This window comes from Thalassophryne amazonica, chromosome 11, assembly GCF_902500255.1.
Source record: "Thalassophryne amazonica chromosome 11, fThaAma1.1, whole genome shotgun sequence".
NCBI classification, from domain to species: Eukaryota; Metazoa; Chordata; class Actinopteri; order Batrachoidiformes; family Batrachoididae; genus Thalassophryne; species Thalassophryne amazonica.
Window position 1 is genome coordinate 106,353,292 of NC_047113.1, and position 21,960 is coordinate 106,375,251.

Below are 21,960 nucleotides of genomic sequence, written 5' to 3' on the forward strand. Positions count from 1 at the left end.
CACGCTCTACGCCCCGCCCACACGCCCCACCCTCACCTGCTCCCTCTATGCCCCAACCACACGCTCCACCCCCGCCCCTTCCTGCGTGTGACGTATGAACACGTTGCCAAAGTAAATAAAACAGCAGTTAGTGCTCAGAAGCAGTTGTGTGCACATGTAAACATACAACAGATTGCAGTAAGGAAGAGAAACGTGTAACAGGGGCCAGAAATCACAATTTTAGGAGTCAGCACCTATCTTATTAGCAGTCTAAGAAGAAGAAGCAGCAGTGAAAATGGCAGCATTGAGGCAGGAGTATAGTTATGGTCTCTCAGGTGCCCAAATCAGCAAAAACACCACCAACCAAAGTTTGTACCACATTAAACTGACTGACAGCGTGATCCAGATGCTGGAAACTTATCAGAACTTGAAGGTAAGAACTCCTGTAGCCTTAACTTTTGGTTTTATTTCCAACTTCGAACAGCTCTGAAGAAAATATCTCTACCTGTTTGTTGTTTTGCTGTTAAAACAAAAGGATTTTACTTGTCAGTTATGATTAAAACGGGTTTTAAAAAGGTTTTAAAGGTAAATGTTTTTTTTAAATGAATTAATAAAAATGCCCAAAGCTGTAAAAGTCTGTGATTTTGGATTACATGTTGTGTGGGCTGCCAGAAGAGGATGTACTGCTGGCCCACCACGGACACAGCCGGGAGTGACAGCTGTCACTCATTAATTCCTGACAGCTGTCACACATTCTTCATCATCGCACTCCATAAAGACCAGACGTCATCTCCACCTCGTTGCCGAGATATCGTACTTCCTTGGAGGTAATATCCTCAGCCGTTTCTTTTGCAATATTTCTGTATATTGTGAGTGTTTGCAGGAGTACCGGTTCCTTTTTCTGTGGAAGCTGAGTGAGTGCAGGACGGCACTCTTTTCCTCTGAGGAATCACTGCGGTACTCTAATGAATATTGAGTGAGAGGTGGAGGTGGCATTCCCACCGTTGTTGTTACTGGGTGTACACACACCCACACTTGACTGTCTTTGTTCTCGCCAGCAGTACCAGATCCGACAGTTGGGGACGGTGATCACCTGGGAATTCGGGACTTGGCGGCTCCAGTATTCACCAGGTTCTGTGGCAGCGGAAATCGTGTGGTTCCGCTGCCTGTCTTCTATCCTCGAGCCTGCCCACACGTCACCTTTGTGATTTGACTGTAATTATATTCTGAGATTGTCTGCATTTTGTTGTGCACGTTTCACAACATTAAATTGTTACTTTTTGGCTCATCTATTGGCCGTTCATTTGCGCCCCCTGTTGTGGGTCCGCGTCACTACACTTTCACAACATTACAGTCATTAAATTGATTTTTAACATTTTTTTTTTTTTTTTTTGGTGTAGTTTCACTGCAAAACTTGAGTAAAGACCTGGATTTTTTTTTTTTTTTTTTTTTTTTTTTGATTTATTTTGAACCGTAATTCTATATAACATACATAATTGCATTCTATAATTGCTGATGATGAGACTGTGGTGTCTGGAAAAGACCACTAGGGGGCAAGCACTTCCTAGTCAATAAAAGGGATGATCTGCCTGCAGCAGGTGTAGACGGTGTGAGAGCCGTGGATGGACCTGGACGCAACAGAGAGAATCTTATTTCCGTTGTCCACCAGATGGTTCCACAGTTTTGACCATGAGATAGTGCTCATGAATATTTTGATTAATATTTAAGTATCACAGACAGGGTTTCGGGTCACACTACGCATGAGTTATTTGTGTGGATCCCAATGTTGGAGTTATTCTGTAGATACACTGTTTTATTTTATCATGCATGTTTTGTGTTCTCTGCTCTGGTAGAATGTAGTTCTCTCTGCTCTGATAAAGTGTACTGTACTGATGTGATGGGTGAAGGTTACTTAAGATATGTGACATGACGTGCTTCTGCAAGTTGTGGTATCTCTGTGTGCACGCTAAGCTCTTTTTCAGGACATGTGAAGATGACCCAGGCAGAATGCAGCCATAAGTGGAGCAGTGAGATAAAGAATAGAGAATTGAATGTTCCAACCACAGTGTGATTATGATACATTAGTCCTTGTGTCAGAAGAAGTGTGATTAATCGTTAGATGTCTTAAACACATCTTAATCGAGCCCAAGATTAAAAAGGTTCTGAAAGTCCTGAATGTATTGTGCAATCAGCGGTTCTGCGGCAACAGCTCACGCGCTATCACTCCTCCCCTTAGGAGCTGTACCGCCCATGTATGTAGGGAAGTCCTAAATAAAAGAGCAGGAGCGCAGGCCAGACTTTAGTGTAGCCTTGGTGTACAGCCTGACTGCACTCCGCGCGAGATAAATTTGACTTTCTGTCTCACTGGTGTTTCTTGACTCTGTTTGTCTTATCAAGGTTTTAAGAATGTTTGGAGGCGAAAATACCCAACATTGACTGGGGGCTCGTCCGGGATCTCAACAACACCGGAGGTGTCCGGCGGAGGTCGTCAAGTCCAGACGTAAATCCTTGGCCAAGGTCCGATCGATTGATCGTGTCTGCAATTGTCGACCACCGTTGGCATCGTCTGGTTGACTAGATTTTCCTGAAGAAGATAGACAGGAGGTCGAGTCAGTGAGTAGAATTTCTTTGTAACAGTACTGAGTGAGTGGTGATCAGATCACATAAACAGTTAAATTCCGCAAGCGATGATACAGAATCGTCTGTTAATGAAACACAGTTAAACTCTGTAAGGAGGTCGGACTCCTCTACGATGGCGAGGAACGCACGTAGTTAAATTCCGAAGGAGGGTGCGGACTCCTCTGTTTATATACGCGTACCGGTAGGGAATAAAAGTGTGATCACATAAACAGTTAAACTCCGTAAGCGATGGCGTGGAATCGTCTGTTAATGTAAAGCAGTTAAACTCCGCGAGGAGGGCGGACTCCTCTACGGTTAGCGAAGGACGCACGTAGTTAAATTCCGGAAGGAGGGTACGGACTCCTCTGTTTTAATACGTAAAGGAAATACCGGTTAGAAATAAGTGCACAGTGAAAAGGCAGTTAAACGTCGCACGGATGGTGGAGTCCCCTAATGCAGGACATTAGTTAAATTCCACGGGAGGGCGAGCTCCCCTGGCCTAAGAATACGCGTACGGTTATTAAAAGTGTTTCTATGTATTTGTGTAAATAAAATAACTGTGTGTGAGTGTAATAAAGGTGACTGAGTGAGTGTGGAGTCACTTCGACTCCCCTCTATGAAAATCTCACAGGAAAGTAAGTAGTAAGTTTTGAGAAGAAGCAAAGGCAAGGCCTTCCCGTGCCCTCCGGGGTGGCGAAAGGGAACGCACTTCTCAGAATAGTTGATTACTACCCTGTGATTGTAACACCACCAGTGGATTAGGACCCTGTAGGGGCAAAACCATCACTGGTCTAAAATGTTCTGAAAACACAAAATGGGTAAATCTAACAGTAAAAATGAGAGACCTAAGTCCCGGGACGATCTAAAAACAAAAAATTGGATATACATGAATAAAATTGATCCAAATTCAACAAAACACTTAGATAAGTGGATAAAAGATCATGGATTTGATGGACGCCTGCAGAAAGAGTCATTAACTAAACTAAAGAACAGTATTGAGAAAAAGTGTGGAACAAGTAAAAAAAAAAATTTGAAAAAAAAAAAGGTCAAGGTGAAATTGTAGCATGGGAAAGAGAAGTTGAGAAACGAAAGAAGGGCCTTAGAGAAGCAAAGGAAAGACAGAAAGAAACAGTAAATGATAAGAAGGAGCAGGGGAACGTGATGTTTCACAGACAAGAAGATAATGAGACAGGGCCTGTGGCTCCAAAAGTAGAAATGGTAGTAAAATTGGATACTACAAAACACAGTCAGCCAGAAGCTGAAATAAAGGAGAATAAACTCTATCCAGATTTACCACAGGGACAACCCCCATCATATGTAGACCCTACACAACACGTCATGAGAACACGATCCAAAACACCAAAAGATGAAGAAAAACAACCTGGACCATCAGCCCCACCGGCTGATCAGGAACCAGGTGGATCAGGAGTCTATCCAATGATTCATGTGGCAAATCCACATACGTCAGGACCAAGAACTATTCTTGTGTACCGAACTTGGACACAAGCAGACGTTAAGGCAGCTGTGGAAGGTGTAACTCCCCCACGAGAAGATGTAGCCCAGTACATTATTGACGTAACCGCTTTGGTTAAATCCTACAATCTTAGAGGGGATGAAGTTCAACAAGTCATAATGGCAACTGTGACAAAGGATTGGGCCGATGTAAAAGGAGATTGGGATCCTGCAGAGGCAGACCACACTCCATTAGCCCATGATAGTCAGGAATTGGAAGATCGATTGGCCGCACTATTGCTGAGAATTAAGCAGAAATACCAGCAGAAGTCAAATTACACAGAAATAAATCGCACAAAACAGAAAGATGATGAACCATTCGAAGACTATCGATATCAAATGGAAAAAGTTTTTAAAGTGCACAGTGGTCTTCTACCACTGAAAAATGATAGCGTGTATGAACAACAATTGAAAAATGCACTCCATGCCAACTCCAGATCAGATATCCGAGCATGGGTAGACAAACACATGATAACGTTCCCAACAGCTGGGTTACAAGAGTATGTAGACCACGCCATACACGCAGAAAGAAATCTGAAAACAAAAAAGGCAGCCCGCTACTGTATATACAAATTTGGCCCAGGCCTGGCAGCGCTCTTTGGATCTGTCGGAATCGAGACAAACTGAACAATTATTGGAGGAAGGTCTGATGACCTGTGAAAACAGAGAACATGTAGTAATGATGTCACCTAAAGATCTACACATAACTATACTATTCACTCCACGAAAGGATGAAAGGTATGGAGCAGGATTTCTGAAAATTCCATCAGAATTACAGACAGTAGCACATCTATACACAGACAGAAAAACCACCTCTGTGTGTAGTGTAGTGCTGACCCAAAGTGCAGACAAATGGTACAGAGGAAAACCTGAGGCTGTGCCGCATATTTCACTGATAAGGGCAGACACTCAGTCCTGGAAGGACCTTGGAGGAATTGCTAAAATAGCTGAGGAAGCAACTGATTGGCATGAAGCAGATGCAGTGTCGGTGTGGGATTTCAGTCCATCCACAGGCTTGTATCGGAAATACATGTTTGTAAGTGCTTGGACGACACCGGTGATACATGAAGTAGATCTGGATGATTGAAATTTAACAACATCTGTGTTGTTGACACAGGAAGATGAGACTTTATTGGCCAAACTGCCTCCTCATCTCTGGGTGAAAGCACCCACAGATGTAGGACTGTTGAAAAATATTCCGCCAGTCAAAATTAAGCCACGATCTGATTGGAGACCACGGATCAAACAATATCCGTTAAAACCTGAAGCAGAAAAAGGAAATGATGACTTTTCTAGGTATCTGTAATTATTGCAGAGCCTGGATTCCATGTTATGCAGAGATGGTGCAGAAATTGCAGGATTTAATACACTCTATACCAATGGATATGACTGACAAAATACAGTGGAATAAAGAAGCTGAAGAACAGTTTACAGCTCTTAAACAAGAACTTGTGAGTTCCACAGTATTATCTCTGCCCAATTATGCCAAGCCATTCACTCTCATGGTGGACACAAAACGGGGATTCATGTGTGCAGTCTTGCTACAACAACATGGTAATAAAAATAAACCAGTTGGCTATTATTCCAAACGTTTGGATACATTCTTATCGCCTGCCAGACAGACAATGAACCATTAATAGATTCTGACCTTTTATTGGATATGCAAAAACAGGCACCAGCGCAGGAACGACATTTGTGGTTGAAAAATGGGGCAACCCCAAACCCCAAAGGACTTTATTGTATACATAACAAACCCATCCTACCCAAAAGCTTATTCAAAGCAGCTGCAATTGCGACACATGGGTGTGTCGACAGGGGGGATGGTATATATGGTAGACCAATACTTTACTACCTATGGATTTAATTTATACTCAAAAAATTTTTGTAAAGCCTGTGTTACCTGATTGAAACACAACCCACAGGGAAGTATAAGACCCCGGAGAGGGCAATTCCCAAAACCACAGTATCCTTTTCAAATTGTTCATATGGACTTTATTGAACTAAATCGATGTGGACCTTATCAATACAGTCTAGTATTAATTGATGCCTTTTCAAAATGGGTAGAAATTGTTCCATCACAAAAAGCAGATGCTTTAACAGTAGCAAAAGCACTGTGTAAGACAATTATTCCGTATTATGGAATACCAGAGACATTGTACAGTGATAATGGAACACATTTTGTAAATGAAGTTGTACAAAGAGTAGCAGAACACATGAAAATTAAGTTAAAACATCATTGTGCTTACCACCCACACAGTGCAGGATTAGTGGAAAGGACAAAGGGCACAATAAAAATAAGATTAAGGAAATGTATAGAAGAGACAAAACGAACCTGGATTGAATGTTTGGACCTAGTAAAATTGTATATGAGAATAACACCAACACCATCAGGGTTAACACCATTTGAGATACTTTATGGACGACCATATCGTCTACCAATTTTGACATGGATACTAAAACAGCAGATGAGGAACAAACATTAGCAAATTTTATGAAAAAGACATTAACACAGAAAGAGATAACTCAAACACATTTACTGCCGAATAATTTTGATCTTCCACAGGACGGCCTTCCAGTAGTCCAGCCAGGAGACTGGGTGTTCATCAGATTAAGAGGAAGAACTGGTCCAGTCCTCGTTGGGAAGGTCCATACCAAGTGCTGTTAACAACACCAACTGCAGTAAAGATAGCGGAGAGATCAACGTGGATACATCACTGTAAGATACAGCGTGTGTTGGCTGCCTCCACAGTGTAAGGGGAAGTCTGGCTACAAAGGGAGTCTATTTAATTAGTAATAGATTGTCTCAATGCCAGTGAAGCAGGGAGATCCTTGCACTATTAGGTGAGGTTGGTTAACAACACTGTATCCTAGCAATCATGACTGAACTACAGCAGACCCCGGAGCGGCGTGCTCAGCGCCGCCGCTGCCGGACTGTTGGTAGGGCAGCCGGTTGCGTTGTGATCTTAGTGTGTTTCGTGCTTCTCGGATTCCTGGCCTGGTGGTTGACCCAAGAATTGCAGCTCACTGTGGACCGAGCCAGAGAACAACGCAAGCAACGTCAGAAGAGGTTTATTCATAATGTGAATGAGACAGATGGACACCCTCATATATACCATACTAATATGTGGTACAGATATGTTCATTTATTGGCTATGGAATTACGTTACTAATTGTTATGTTTGTTCGCAAATACCTATATCCTCAACACACCCAGCTCTGACGGCTAAACCGTACCCTGCTAGGGTGACAGAATGTCTTATCATACGGATGCATAATCAAACTGTATTTCGGGGGCAGCAGTTCTCAGCAAATCTGATAAGATGTAACACCACTTGCCTCAGTGCAACCACTTATATGATAGGGATTTCAACAGAGGACGTACAAGCTTGCCCAAGTGCTGCTCCATTGACTAGACTGAAGGGAAACGCAAAAATATCATCACGTTAAATTGTCATCACAACGGCCATTCCCAATTTGCTTTTACGGGACAGGGAATAAAACTGTAGGTAAAATTAAGAAATGTCTGTGTACCCAAACGTATGTTTTATCAAATAATTTAAGCCTAACCAAAACATAATATGTGGATGGTACTTATCTTCATCACATTGGACGGGGATGTAATTATACAGGCTCCTGTCCATGGGGAACGGATGAATCATGTGCTTATGTTAGTAAGTTTTTGCTACCACCTGTAAATGGTACTCCGGTGTATGATGACATCTATTGGCTTTGTGGTTCCAGACTGTACATGAGTCTCCCACCAAATTGGGGTGGTGTGTGTGCACCTACCCAGGTGACTGACCATACATATGTGGTAGTGCCAAGGACCTCCACAGAGAAGAATGGCAGCACCAGACGGAGGAGATTGATATACCCAGATGTGTTACCACATGATCACATGTGGGGCTCGGATGTACCAAAGGATCAAAAAATTGTGGTCTGTAGGAGATAAAATAGCACATTCATTGTTCCCCTGGATAGGAGTGGAAAAAAAAAAAAAATTCATTAATGATTGAAACTGAATTATCGATTGGGTCTGTTCATGAATGTAACTGAGAAAATAGTAGCAGCTCAAAATACTGAAATAGATGCTTTACGTACCATGGTGATGCAAAATCGCATGGTTTTAGACTTGCTTACTGGTTCACAGGGAGGAGTTTGTGTTCTGCTGAACACAACATGCTGTACTTTCATCCCAGACTCCATTCATTCAGTGGATGTGCAGGACGCATTGGAAGAGCTGAATAAACTTCGTGATGCAATGCATAAAGACACCCTAGCCGTGAACCGGTGGAATCCCTGGTCCTGGTTGACTTCAGGACCATGGTGGCAGTTACTATTGAAAATGGTGACACCAGTTATTATAGTCCTAATTCTGATTGGACTTTGCATGTGTTGTGTGATCCCTTATATCAAAACAATGGTTGGCAAATTGGTGTCAAATACATTTGTACAGTGTAATCTGGCTTTCCAACAAACTATGCCAAAATATCAAGCATTGAAACAGTCAGACCTTAGTGGAGAAAACTATAATGACTGTGCTGAGAATTATGATGATATTGAAAAGCTCACAACTCCAGTTCAAGCTTGAACTGTTGACGTGATGAGTTAACACACTCTTAGCCTATGAAGCTTTAGCTGAAAATGTAATAAGACAAGTGGTGTGGTCGAATAATACAGAAAAACGGTTCATTTATACCAGTCAGCCGAAGTGACGTGTGGTGGTGGTGTGGAGATAATAGAATTTTTGACAGATTGCCTAGGAATGTGTCAGGCTACTGTGCTTTAGTGTCCCTACTCCTCCCAGTAAAAGCCATTCCCATTTTAGCCAAGGACTTGTTGACGCACCTAAAGTCTGTGGTGCCTGAAAATTGCAGCTGAAAATCTGAATAAGAAGTGGTTGCTTAGTAACAATTGTTTACTTTTAGGTGAAGATGTAATACCGTTGGAATGCATGATAAACAGAGGGGAATGGTGCGCCGCCCGGGAATCGAACCCGGGTCGCAAGAATGGGAATCTTGCATGATACCACTACACCAGCGGCGCACCATTCCCCAAACTACTATAAAAAAATACATTTTCTTAGGTTTGTGGTCTGTGGTACAGCCCCAAATCAGACAAAGTTGGGACGCATGGAAAATGTGGTAAAACAAACAAAACAACATTGTGCTTCTTTTTTATTGCAGCCAGTATGAACCAAAGATATTTCATGTTTTGTGTGGTTGGTTTCATTTGTTAATATACAGTGCCCTCCAAAAGTATGGGAACACTTGGTATTTCATACATTTTAATTTGTTTATGCCATTTCACAACACAAAAATATAAAAAAATAAAAATTTCTAAAATGATCTTCCTTAAACTCGCAGCCGATCTGGTCTTGTGTCAGCCTGATCCCGTCAGATCTCAGAAGCTAAGCAGTGCGGAACCTGGTTAGTACTTGGATGGGAGACCTCTTTGGAACACCAGCGGCTGTGTGTGTTTCTCCAGGTAAAACTGGAGTTGCATCAGGAAGGGCATCCGGTGTAAAACTTGTGCCAATTACCAATGCGGATCTGGTTGTATCCGCTGTGGCGACCCCACATAACGGGAGCAGCTGAATGGACAACAACATCTTCCTTAAACTCAAACTGAAAGCAAATCTGTACAACTTGATATAAATTAATGAAAATATATAAGTCAAGAGGATGGGTTGCATAAGTGATGGAATGCTTTGGTATAATACCTGTAAATAATCAGCTTTATTGCCAGTTTTCTTCAGACAAATCAGGGGATGGATACATGAACATTTACAAGTCACTGAATATATGTATTGGACGTATATGTCTTGGACTTTATTTACATCAATTATAAAGAAATACAAGTGCAGCCGGTCTGCTCTGCGTAAGCCTGATCCCGTCAGATCTCAGAAGCTAAGCCGAGCAGGATCTGGTTAGTACTTGGATGGGAGACCTCTTTGGAACACCAGTGGGTGTGTGTTTCTCCAGGTAAAACTGGAGTTGTGTCAGGAAGGGCATCCGGTGTAAAACTTGTGCCAATTACCAATGCGGATCTGGTTGTATCCGCTGTGGTGACCCCGAATGAAACCGGGAGCAGCTGAATGAACAACAACAATTATAAAGAAATACAAACAGTATGGCACTCTATGGTAAATCTGTATGGAGTACAACTGGTTCTCAAAAACTGAGTGACTATGCAAGAAGGAGAAGAGTGAGGAAAGACACCCAGACTATTATAGGCTTCTGTGGCTGTGATTGGAGAAATTGTGCATCATGCATGTTTTGCTTTTTGTATCGCCAGTTACAGCTTCATGATGAAGTGGTATACAACCCCTGGCAAAAATTATGGAATCACCGGCCTCGGAGGATGTTCATTCAGTTGTTTAATTTTGTAGAAAAAAAGCAGATCACAGACATGACACAAAACTAAAGTAATTTCAAATGGCAACTTTCTGGCTTTAAGAAACACTATAAGAAATCAGGAAAAAAAATTGTGGCAGTCAGTAACGGTTACTTTTTTAGACCAAGCGGAGCGAAAAAAATATGGACTCACTCAATTCTGAGGAATAAATTATGGAATCACCCTATAAATTTTCATCCCCAAAACTAACACCTGCATCAAATCAGATCTGCTCGTTAGTCTGCATCTAAAAAGGAGTGATCACACCTTGGAGAGCTGTTGCACCAAGTGGACTGATATGAATCATGGCTCCAACACGAGAGATGTCAATTGAAACAAAGGAGAGGATTATCAAACTCTTAGAAGAGGGTAAATCATCACGCAATGTTGCAAAAGATGTTGGTTGTTCACAGTCAGCTGTGTCTAAACTCTGGACCAAATACAAACAACATGGGAAGGTTGTTAAAGGCAAACATACTGGTAGACCAAGGAAGACATCAAAGCGTCAAGACAGAAAACTTAAAGCATTATGTCTCAAAAATCGAAAATGCACAACAAAAATGAGGAACGAATGGGAGGAAACTGGAGTCAACGTCTGTGACCGAACTGTTAGAAACCACCTAAAGGAAATAGGATTTACATACAGAAAAGCTAACCGAAAGCCATCATTAACACCTAAACAGAAAAAACAAGGTTACAATGGGCTAAGGAAAAGCAATCGTGGACTGTGGATGACTGGATGAAAGTCATATTCAGTGATGAATCTCAAATCTGCATTGGGCAAGGTGATGATGCTGGAACTTTTGTTTGGTGCCGTTCCAATGAGATTTATAAAGATGACTGCCTGAAGAGAACATGTAAATTTCCACAGTCATTGATGATATGGGGCTGCATGTCAGGTAAAGGCACTGGGGAGATGGCTGTCATTACATCATCAATAAATGCACAAGTTTACGTTGATATTTTGGACACTTTTCTTATCCCATCAATTGAAAGGATGTTTGGGGATGATGAAATCATTTTTCAAGATGATAATGCATCTTGCCATAGAGCAAAAACTGTGAAAACATTCCTTGCAAAAAGACACATAGGGTCAATGTCATGGCCTGCAAACAGTCCGGATCTATTGAAAATCTTTGGTGGAAGTTGAAGAAAATGGTCCATGACAAGGCTTCAACCTGCAAAGCTGATCTGGCAACAGCAATCAGAGAAAGTTGGAGCCAGATTGATGAAGAGTACTGTTTGTCACTCATTAAATCCATGCCTCAGAGACTGCAAGCTGTTATAAAAGCCAGAAGTGGTGCAACAAAATACTAGTGATGTGTTGGAGCATTCTTTTGTTTTTCATGATTCCATAATTTTTTCCTCAGAATTGAGTGATTCCATATTTTTTTCCCTCTGCTTGGTCTAAAAAAGTAACCGTTATTGACTGCCACAATTTTTTTCCTGATTTCTTATAGTGTTTCTTAAAGCCAGAAAGTTGCCATTTGAAATGACTTTAGTTTTGTGTCATGTCTGTGATCTGCTTTTTTTTCTACAAAATTAAACAACTGAATGAACATCCTCTGAGGCCGGTGATTCCATAATTTTTGCCAGGGGTTGTAGAGGAGGATTTTCTTCAAAAGAAGACCTGAAAGTTCAGCTACAATTTGCCAGAAGGTACATCTAAGATGCAAGCCTTGATTTGATGTTTTGGTGAAAGAGAATCCTCCTCTATACCACCTTGAAACAGACCTACAGTGAGGAAAATCTTGCCATATTTTAGCTTGACATTTAAAAATTTGCTGTGATTGTAATTCTGTTACCATAGCATTGCCCAACATGCAAGGCAGGAGCTCTCCAGGAGTTGGGTTGGTGACCTGTGGCTGTATACTTAAAGATCACCACAGTTGTCACTTTAAAGCCTGCTGGGATGACCATTAATAGCACCGTTTGACAGTACGTGAGGAAAGTTTACCAACCATAGTTCATTTGCTACTAATGAATCTAATGAAGAAGGGTTAATATTAATATTTTCACTCTATGTTTTAACTGCTCAAGCTCAATATGAGCACTTGTTTTACTGTGATGTTTGACTTCATAATAAGCTTGTTCTCCCTCTCTGTCTTCTTAGACTTCACTATCAAATCAGCCAACTATTTGCTTCAAGGAGAACCAGGTGGTAAGTTGTTTATGCATTCTCCCCATAATGTCTCTGAACTTGAACACTGTGATTAGTTCTGAGTTGTGGTGGAGCGCACTTGTGACAGTTTCTCTACATATTTCATTATTAAGCATCCATTGAGCATGTGCACACATTCACCTTTAATTAACAAGTGTTAAAACTTGAAGATATTGCAGAGGATATGGCTTCTATGGATGGTTATTCTCTATACATTCTTATTCTTCAGTACTGCATGTGTTTTGTTTTTTTAAAGTGCCAATTATGTGTATAGTCTTGGTTGAACCTGTACATCAGGAAGGTAATTGTCATGCAGGGAAAGGATGAGTGATAATCACTTCTTTTTTGTTTTCTGAATCTAAGACACATGATCAACAAATGTACTGAACAGTCCCTTTTCCAGCTCAGTCTGCTGGAGACAGGATGAAAGAGAGTTTCTGTTCACTTTGTGTCAAAGGACATGTTACCTGTTGATTAATGACTTTCTATGTTGAATTGTCTTTGAGGTTTTTGGGTCGTTTTTATGAACCTGGTTTCTGACAGAGATACTGGGGAGCGACATATTGCTCAAGTACAAGCTGTCCGTGACACTATACGGACAGCTTGTACTGTACGTATAGTGTCACTATACGTACAGTACAAGCTTGTATGTTTAAAGTGCTTCATAACTGGCAGCTTTAAACGAAAACCAGCTCTACACCCTCCATCGGGTGCTCGAGGGTTCATGGGAGTTTGTTTTGTGGATCTGGAGAAGGCGTTCGACCGTGTCCCTCAGGGCACCCTGTGGGGGGTGCTCTGGGAGTATGGGGTCCGGGGTCCTTTGCTAAGGGCTATCCGGTCCCTGTACGACTGCAGCAGGAGCTTGGTTCGCATTGCCGGTAGTAAGTCAAACCTGTTTCCAGTGCACGTTGGCCTCCGTCAGGGCTGTCCTTTGTCACCGGTTCTGTTCATTATCTTTATCGACAGAATTTCTAGGCGCAGCCAGGGTGTAGAGAGGGTCTGGTTTGGGAACCACAGAATCTTATCTCTGCTGTTTGTGGACGATGTGGTTCTGTTGGCTTCGTCAAATCAGGACCTTCAGCGTGCACTGGGGTGGTTTGCAGCACCTCCAAATCTGAGGCCATGGTTCTAAACCGGAAAAAAGGTGCTTTGCCCTCTTCAGGTTGGTGGGGTGTCCTTGCCTCAAGTGGAGGAGTTGAAGTATCTCAGGGTCTTGTTCACGAGCAAGGGACGGATGGAGCGTGAGATCAACAGATGGATCGGTGCAGCATCTGCAGTGATGCGGTCGCTGTATCGGACCGTCGTGGTGAAGAGAGAGCTGAGTAGGGGGCAAAGCTCTCAATTTACTGATCGATCTACATTCCGACCCTCACCTATGGTCATGAGATTTGGCTCATGACCAAAAGAATGAGATCGCGAGTACAAGCGGCCGAGATGAGTTTCCTCCACAGGGTGGCTGGGTGCTTCCTTAGAGATAGGGTGAGGAGCTCGGAGTCGAGCCGCTGCTCCTCCACGTCGAAAGGAGCCAGCTGAGGTGGCTCGGGCATCTTTTCCGGATGCCCCCTGGACGCCTCACTGGAGAGGTGTTCCGGGCACGTCCCATTGGGAGGAGGCCCCGGGGAAGACCCAGGACACGCTGGAGGGACTACATCTCTCGGCTGACTTGGGAATGCCTCGGGGCTCCCCTGGAGTAGCTGGGGGAGGTGTGTGTGGATCGGGAGGTCTGGGCGGCTTTGCTTGAGCTGCTGCCCCCGCGACCCGACTCCGGATAAAGCGGAAGAAAATGGATGGATGGACAAGCTGTCCGTGACACTATAGTCAGGATTTGCCTTTCAGAAAGGCTCTTCCCATAACAGGTCATCAACTTTGACCTGGGAGGTTCTGCGTAGCTTCAGTGATTGTTCCAAGGTCAAGATTATTTAGGTCATATTCAGTGCATAAGGGGAAGAAAGCAAAGCCACAATTGAGGATTGTGCTCATCTGTTTCAGTAAGTAAGTTGCTGAGGTGGTTAAAGTTGTGAACAGTTTTTCAACTCTTAAAGTAGACTACATCACATCAGACTACGTCTTTGAGAAATACAGTTCGATGATGATGATTTCTAGATGGCCTTTTTTCCAGACACATCAGTGTCTTTATGTTTTTTTTCTTAGGCTCTTGTCATACATGTCTCCTAAATGTTTCTCATTTTTTCTCTTGTATAGTACATGAAGATTCCAGCACCGACCCCGGATGCCCCTGATGCCACAATGATTATCAGGTTCAACTTGTCCAGTGATGGCAGCGAGAACCCACAGTCCAGCTTTGAGTGTATTCAGCAGTATGGCTCAGGATAAGCAGCACTCACAACTGCTTTCACACTCATCTACAAATGGAATTCAAAGACTGACACCACAAGGCTGTACCAGTCACTCAGTCCTCTTTTAGGGCAAAAACACACATTAGGTTCTATTCAACATGACTCCAACAACACCCAGAGGCTTCTGCCACAAAGGTGTGACCAGTAATATCTGAGAACAGCGAGGCAGCGTTTGTGGCCATGTGGGGTCAAAGGGTCAATGAAAAGGTTACATTAGTGCTGCTGTATTTGGGCCGTAGCTCAGAAGTGTTTTAATCTCCTTAACTGGACACATTGTTATTTGAAGAGATGATTTATAAACACGGGTTGGGAATTTGCATGCAGAAAGGAGAAGTTCACAACCAGCCGTGCGTCTGTGCGTGCATTCGTGCATGTGTCATATGATGCCACGTTTTATTGCAGCACTGCCAGAATCTCAGCTGCATTTGGCTAACTGACTGAGCTGAAACAGAGAATTTCTAAGTTTAAACTCTAAAACGTTCACAACCCTCCTTTTTTTCACTTCTCCCCAAAGGGACAACAGCGACCACCTGGAGAGCAAGGGCCATATTCAGGGCAAGATTACAGTTTGTGCCACAGAACAGCCCTACCAGACTGCGCGGGACTACCTGACTCAGATGGAGAACGCCAGACGGAAACGCTCAGCAATTGAGATCGAGCGGAGGCCAAGTAAGATGTTTATTAATGTGTTTCTCTCCAAGATGTTACATGTTCTAATCTCAGTTTACATGGCAGTTTCCAAGCATGTAGGGTCAAGGAAAAAATAACAGAGTTTCCACGTTGCCAGAAACCTTCCAAATTATTGCATCCTGCTGATGTCCTGCTGGTAATTGCCATACGTTGTGGAAGTTATCACATAATTGATCAAAGCACTGAATTGCAGCTATTCATGCTTAAAAAAAAGAGAGAAATAGAAATGGGTCTATTCAGATGTGTGTAGATCTGTCTGTTTTTGCTCTTCAACATTAGGGTGTGATTTATATAACTGGATTGGATTAGGGGGGACATGTTGGCCAGGCTGTAGATTACATACTTCTTTAGCGTTTTGCTCATCTGTGTTAAAAGAAGCCTGCCCTTATCGTTCACAAATTTTCATGTTGAAATTCACTGTCTGGCCCTCTTTTGTTTTCAGGTAAGTTTGGAAAGGTCCAGAGGATGCAGAGTCGAAAGCCAGGCTCACACACCAGCAGCAGCAGCAGCAGTAGCAAGAGGAGCCAGGTTCTCAGCCCTGTGGCACGCTGGCCCTTGAGGGATCGGCTTATTCATCGGCTCGCGTTAAGGCCACAAACCTGATCTGCTGCTGTGGTTGGAGAGAGAGAGAGCCGATTCAGAGGACATGGCTGAGCTGACCCCAGTGTTGGAGGAGGTGAGACATCTGGCACATTGCTGTGTAAATTGTAATACACCGCTGACAAGAGACTAAATACTTTTAAATGCAACCATTAAAGAAAATGCCAAGATACCTTACACAAGCAGAAACAGTAATAGGACTACAGACCTCCTCAAACACCAAAAACACATCGTCCAACACATTATTATTCCAAGCTGTTAACTAGTAGCACTTTGTCATGTTGCCCAAGCATGTGGCCTTTGGTGTCAAGAATGGGCTGAAGTGATGACGTATGTGTGTTGGTTCTTTGTTAGTTCTTCCAACTTTTCCTAAGGTTTTGTCAAAATCGGTTCCATTATTTTGTCAGTCTTGTCACTGAAATAAATGAATGTCCAGGGCGTGATGATGTTGATGCGCTCTAGAGTTTGATGTCAACCCTGTCACCGGGCTTTGTGAACATCAGGTGACAGGGCAGTCCAGCTAACAAATAGACAACACAACAGATACCTTTGCTGCCTTCTCAGAAAACAGAATGTCTCAAAACACCAGAGGACGGAAGAGGAAATATTTAAAAAAGAACATTTATCCCACTGGTTAAATAAAATAACTTCATGTAAGATTCAGCTGTGTTTTGGCTCAGGTGATGTTGGGTCAAGGATCTATAACTACATTGCTGCTGCCCATCACCACTGCTGCTGCAAATAATACTGGTCTGACTAGCAGATTATCATTGTTGCGCATCTGAAAACTCTAATCTCAAAAGGTTATGTTGGTTTAGTTTAGTTAGTTAGCTGTAATTAAGGCTGTACGTTAACTACCTGCAGTGGGCTGTGTCCAGCTGGGATCTGATGTCTGAATATTTAGAGTGGATGGTTTGTATCATTCTGGAGGAACAACATTTTGTTAAACAATATAGATCCAGTTCAGACACTGAGGGCAGAACGGTGTGTTTTTTAACTGTACGATGCTTCCAGAACCTCAACCAAACTCTCTCAGAGACGATGCTGTGTTCTGTCTACTGCTGTTGGAATAACTTTGTTTCTTCTTTCTTTGACCTTTAGGTCAGCAACTGGAACCCAGCTGCTGACTGCTACTGTCTGAAGCCTGGGCTCTTCACACACGTCCAGAGAGACTGGCCTGGCTATAAGATTGAGGAGAAGCAGCTCATCAACAGGCTCCTGAGTAGGTGGGTGTCACCCCCCCCCAAAAAAAATCCCCCACACAAATGCTCTCTGATGCTTAGTTAGTTTTCTGCTTTTGGCTTTATAGCAGCGTTTTGGAGTTTTGAATCGTAGTTTTTGTGGTAGGTTTTGGCACATAGCGCAGGAGAGACTAAGGGATTGATGTGTTTTGATGGTGCTGGCGTTGGCACAGAACGGCCACCGAGTTCATGTAGAAGTCTGCTGCGATCACGTCGGAAGGGGAGCTTCTAAATGACTCCATCTCTGCACTGATGAATCTGTTACTGGACACATCAAAGCATCGGAAAATGTTTGCCTGTGGGGGCATTAGCATGGATGGTTCAAAGCAGCAGGGCCGAGCTCTTCAGGTTGAGCCTCATAACCTCGCTCGTACCTTTTCTTTGTGTTAGAGATCCTGACCACATGCTTCATGAGCATTTTGGGGAAAAGTGCCAACAGCATTTGCTAAACACACAACCCCTCTCTGTTAACAGTCCCTGCTAAGTGTAAAACACTTACAGCTGTACTCAGAAAACAGAGCACCAAGTGTGATACAACTGAGATACACACTGTAAACTGGGTTTGATTTCTCAGGACAGCCTCTGTCGTATTTCAGTGATTTGAGATTAAAGGGGGGGAAAATGGTCCTGAGCTCATGGTTGAGAGTGTTGTGTGAACCAGATTGGGGGGCTTGTGGCTTGTTCTGTGGTGTTTTTTGAGGAAGGAGATGAAGGAAGCACATTGACAGGAGGAGGTTTGGTCCAACGCAGGTGAAATCTGCTGCTATTGTTCTGTTCTATTGTTCTCTGACTGGACTGTGTTCAGTCTTTGTGGCTGCCTTTTGCAGAGCCTGCGCCTCCACAGATGCCCTGTCACGGAGTTGGGACTTCTGGAAACCCCCACAGCTCAGCCCTGTCCTCTGCAGACCTCCACAAAGGTCTGTTTCTGGTTTGACCAAAGCTTTCACAGAGTATAGTTTAAATAAAACAAAAAAGTCAGGTCTGGGATCGTGCACTGACGCACAGGACACTGCATCACTACACGATGGATGTTCAGTTGGCAACAACCCAGGCATGCAGGTGGTCCACCCCCCACCTCCTGCAACTAGTAATCTGTCTGATGCATCCATGTGGGAGATATATATATACACAGTATATAAAACAAACATTTTGTCAACTAATTTGTTTTTATAAATCACAACATATGTGTTAAAATTGTGCAGATCATTTTGTTGTTGTTTTGTGCGTGCACAGCTGTTATAAATGAGTTTGGAAATTGTTGTCTTCGTTTGTGAGTAATCTTGTTGAAAAAAACAGATAAACACATGGTTGAACAGGGACTGTGAACCAAATGAATTGTACACAATGATGACAACACCTGTAAAGAAGAGTTCATCCTGTTTCATAACACTGCCTCCACATCTGGGTGACCTTTGACCCTGAGACACAGCAGGCAGCGTTGCCTCCTGCCTCACAGGTTGCTGATGTCACCGCCTGCCCTGGATCAGGCCTCTAATCACAGATAGTGATCAATAATTCCATTAGCCTTGATGCAGCTGGTGCTTAAAACATTCTTATTGGCAGACTGACTGATCCATTTGTGTCTTTATTTTTTCTTTCTCTCCTCAGGCCACACAGGAGAGAACGCGACGGCTACTTTAACCTCAGTGACTCCACTCCCCGACTATGTCGTGTAAGTTTAATTAACGTTGTGTTTCAGCCTCGTTTCAGGAGGCATTTGAACATAGAAATCAGCTGCAGAAATGGAGCTTGAGTGACAGAATCAACAAGGTGTTTTGATCTTTTCTAGATGTGCCAAAAAATCTCACCTACTTTTCCTCAACTGACCTTACCGAGTGATTTATTTAAAAAAAAAAAACAGAAGCACATGTCTTACATGTGTGCATCTGGTCAACACACATCGTGCTGTTTTGTGGCAACTCATAAAACCATTCTGCAGTGCCATCGACTGGAAGTATTAGGAATACAAACCTAATCAATCATTAGTTTTTATATGAAAAAGAAAAACTGCTGTTTATAAATAAAAACTCATCTCAAAACAGTTCTGCAGTGTCATTATATGAATACAACCCAAATCAAGGAATATCTATATATTAATTCATGAAAAGCTTCGACATTCTGCAGTGCCATCTAGTGGAGACTTTAACAATACAACCAGAATAAATGATCATTTTTACCCATTGACAAAATAATGAAAAGATGCCAAGATCTCATTTATCAATAAGAACATGACTGGAGCACTTTTAAAATTACTTTTAGATGTACTTGTACAGTGTAGTATGTTTATATTCATAAGAAACATTGGCTTTTTTATCTGAGTCCAAAAATCATTTTATTCATGAATAGTTATCAGCAAGTGACTTTGTCATATACCAGGCAGTACAACTATAAAGAAATTATTTTTTTATTTTTTCAGTTGATAATTTGATTACACTTTAGTTGAAATCGTGTTGATTTTCTGTTGACAGATTAAGGTAAAAAAAAAAAATGACAGCAGGAGAATAGCTTTCAATAAGCTCTATTTGGATTTTTCAGCAAATACAGCACCATCACAAAACTGGAGCAGCGGCAGAAGTATGAAGAGGAGTTTGACGCCAAGTATCATGAATATCAAGTTATTCATGACCGGATCGCCGCTGCCACAGAGAAGTTTGTGCAGATGAGCTCTGAGCTGGACACGCTGCCTCCTGGGACGGAAGCTTATCAGGTACCGTCTGGACCAGCAGTCGACTCTCAAGTCCATAAGAAATTTGACAGGGACAGTTTTTCTAATTGCATTTCTGTAGGCAGCTATAAATGGAGTTAAAATACAACAATCAAGATGTGCTTGTAGACATTTAGCTTTAATTCAAGGGTTTTCACAAAAATATCACATTAATCATTCAGGAATTACAGCAATTTGTAAGGATTATTCTGAATTCAGATAGTCATTTTCACAGGTCAGTGTGTGGATACATGAACATTTCCCAGTCAATGAATAGGTCTTGGACTTAATTTACTTCTCTCATTAACAAAAACGGGCACAGAAAAGGATCATCATCAAAAGACGTGAACTTTCAGCTTCAGTTTGCCATAAAGTATGAAAGACGTCAGCTGAGACTTGATCCTTTTTCTTGTATGAAGGTCTTTCAGTCACTGGTGAGGTCAACAGACAAAAGTTGCAGTGTTCCCAGTTTTTTTTTTTTCCAGTCACATTTGCAGAAGCCTACAACAGCTTCAGAGTTGCCCTTGGTGGCTTCCCTCACTAGTCTCCTTCTGCAATGGTCACATAGTTTTTGCCTACTCCAGACACATTTACCATACAGCACCATGCTGTTTGTATTTTTTGGGATTGAGGTAAATTAGGTCCAAAACATATTTAATGATTTAGAAATGTTCATGTATCGATCCCCTGACTTGGACTTGACTATGTGCTCTCCGGTACCAGACAGACAACAGATTACATTTATGTCTCTAACACTTTTTTCTGTTGTTTCCACAGCAAATGCAGGACCATGTACTGGAAAAGTACAGACTCTATCAGAAAGTAAGATTTTTTTTTTTCCGTTTTATTGCAGTTTTGTTGACACCAGACATAATTACACAGTTTGATGTCTCACTGTTTGTTTGTTGTTTGTTTTTTTTTATGAAGTGGTTTCCTGGATATCTGAAAGACAAGAAGAAATGTGTGTATCTTCACCATAAACTGGTGCATATGAAACAGAGGATTGCAGAATATGACCAAACACAGGAGACCCGGGTGTGATCGGACTGGACTGAAAGACTACACAGCAGGGCCTGGAACATTTATTTATTTGTTTATTTATTTTGACACATAAAGTTTATAATAACAGAATATTTATTTTGTGTATTTTTAGTATATAAAAGCAAATTATTGGTGTCCCATTTATTAAAGATTATATTTATACATAATGTGTGGTATTAAATGGAATTGCAGCAAAAAATACACACACACTCATCTTCAACCGCTTAGTCCACTTAAGGGTCGCGGGGGGCTGGAGCCTATCCCAGCAGTCATAGAGCGCAAGGCGGGTACACCCAGGACAGGACACTAGTGTGTCACAGGGCCACAAACAGACAAACAAACACATTCACACCCACTCGCACACCAACAGACAGCTTAAAGATTCCAGTCCACCTGACCTGCACGTCTTTGGATGTGGGAGGAAACCAGAGCACCCGGAGGAAACCCACGCAAACAGGGGGAGAACATGCAAACTCCACACAGAGAGGCCACAGGTGGGAATTGACCCATGACCTTCTCACTGTGAGGCAACAGTGCTAACCACTAATCCACCGTGCTGCCCCGCAGCCAAAATATGAAACTCAAATTTACTAATTAGCATTATAGATTTGCTCAATCTAAGATTTTTTGAAAATAATTGGGTTTATTTTCCGAGTTGAA

At 42.3% G+C, this 21,960-nt stretch overlaps 1 protein-coding gene and 1 non-coding gene across 2 annotated transcripts; one reads left to right on the plus strand and one right to left on the minus strand.

Annotated features, from left to right (window-relative positions):
• Nucleotides 1-274: 274 nt before the first annotated feature.
• LOC117519731 (RNA polymerase II elongation factor ELL-like) lies at nt 275-21,300 on the plus strand. The gene is given in 12 exon segments (XM_034180979.1): nt 275-412; nt 12,620-12,667; nt 14,870-14,996; nt 15,538-15,693; nt 16,157-16,307; nt 16,309-16,390; nt 17,416-17,536; nt 18,383-18,472; nt 19,164-19,227; nt 20,091-20,262; nt 21,037-21,081; nt 21,187-21,300. Coding segments are annotated over 12 exon segments (1,308 nt in total).
• Nucleotides 9,086-9,156, minus strand: trnag-ccc. The gene has a single exon. It is a non-coding gene; the product is annotated as a tRNA-Gly (tRNA).
• Nucleotides 21,301-21,960: the final 660 nt, after the last annotated feature.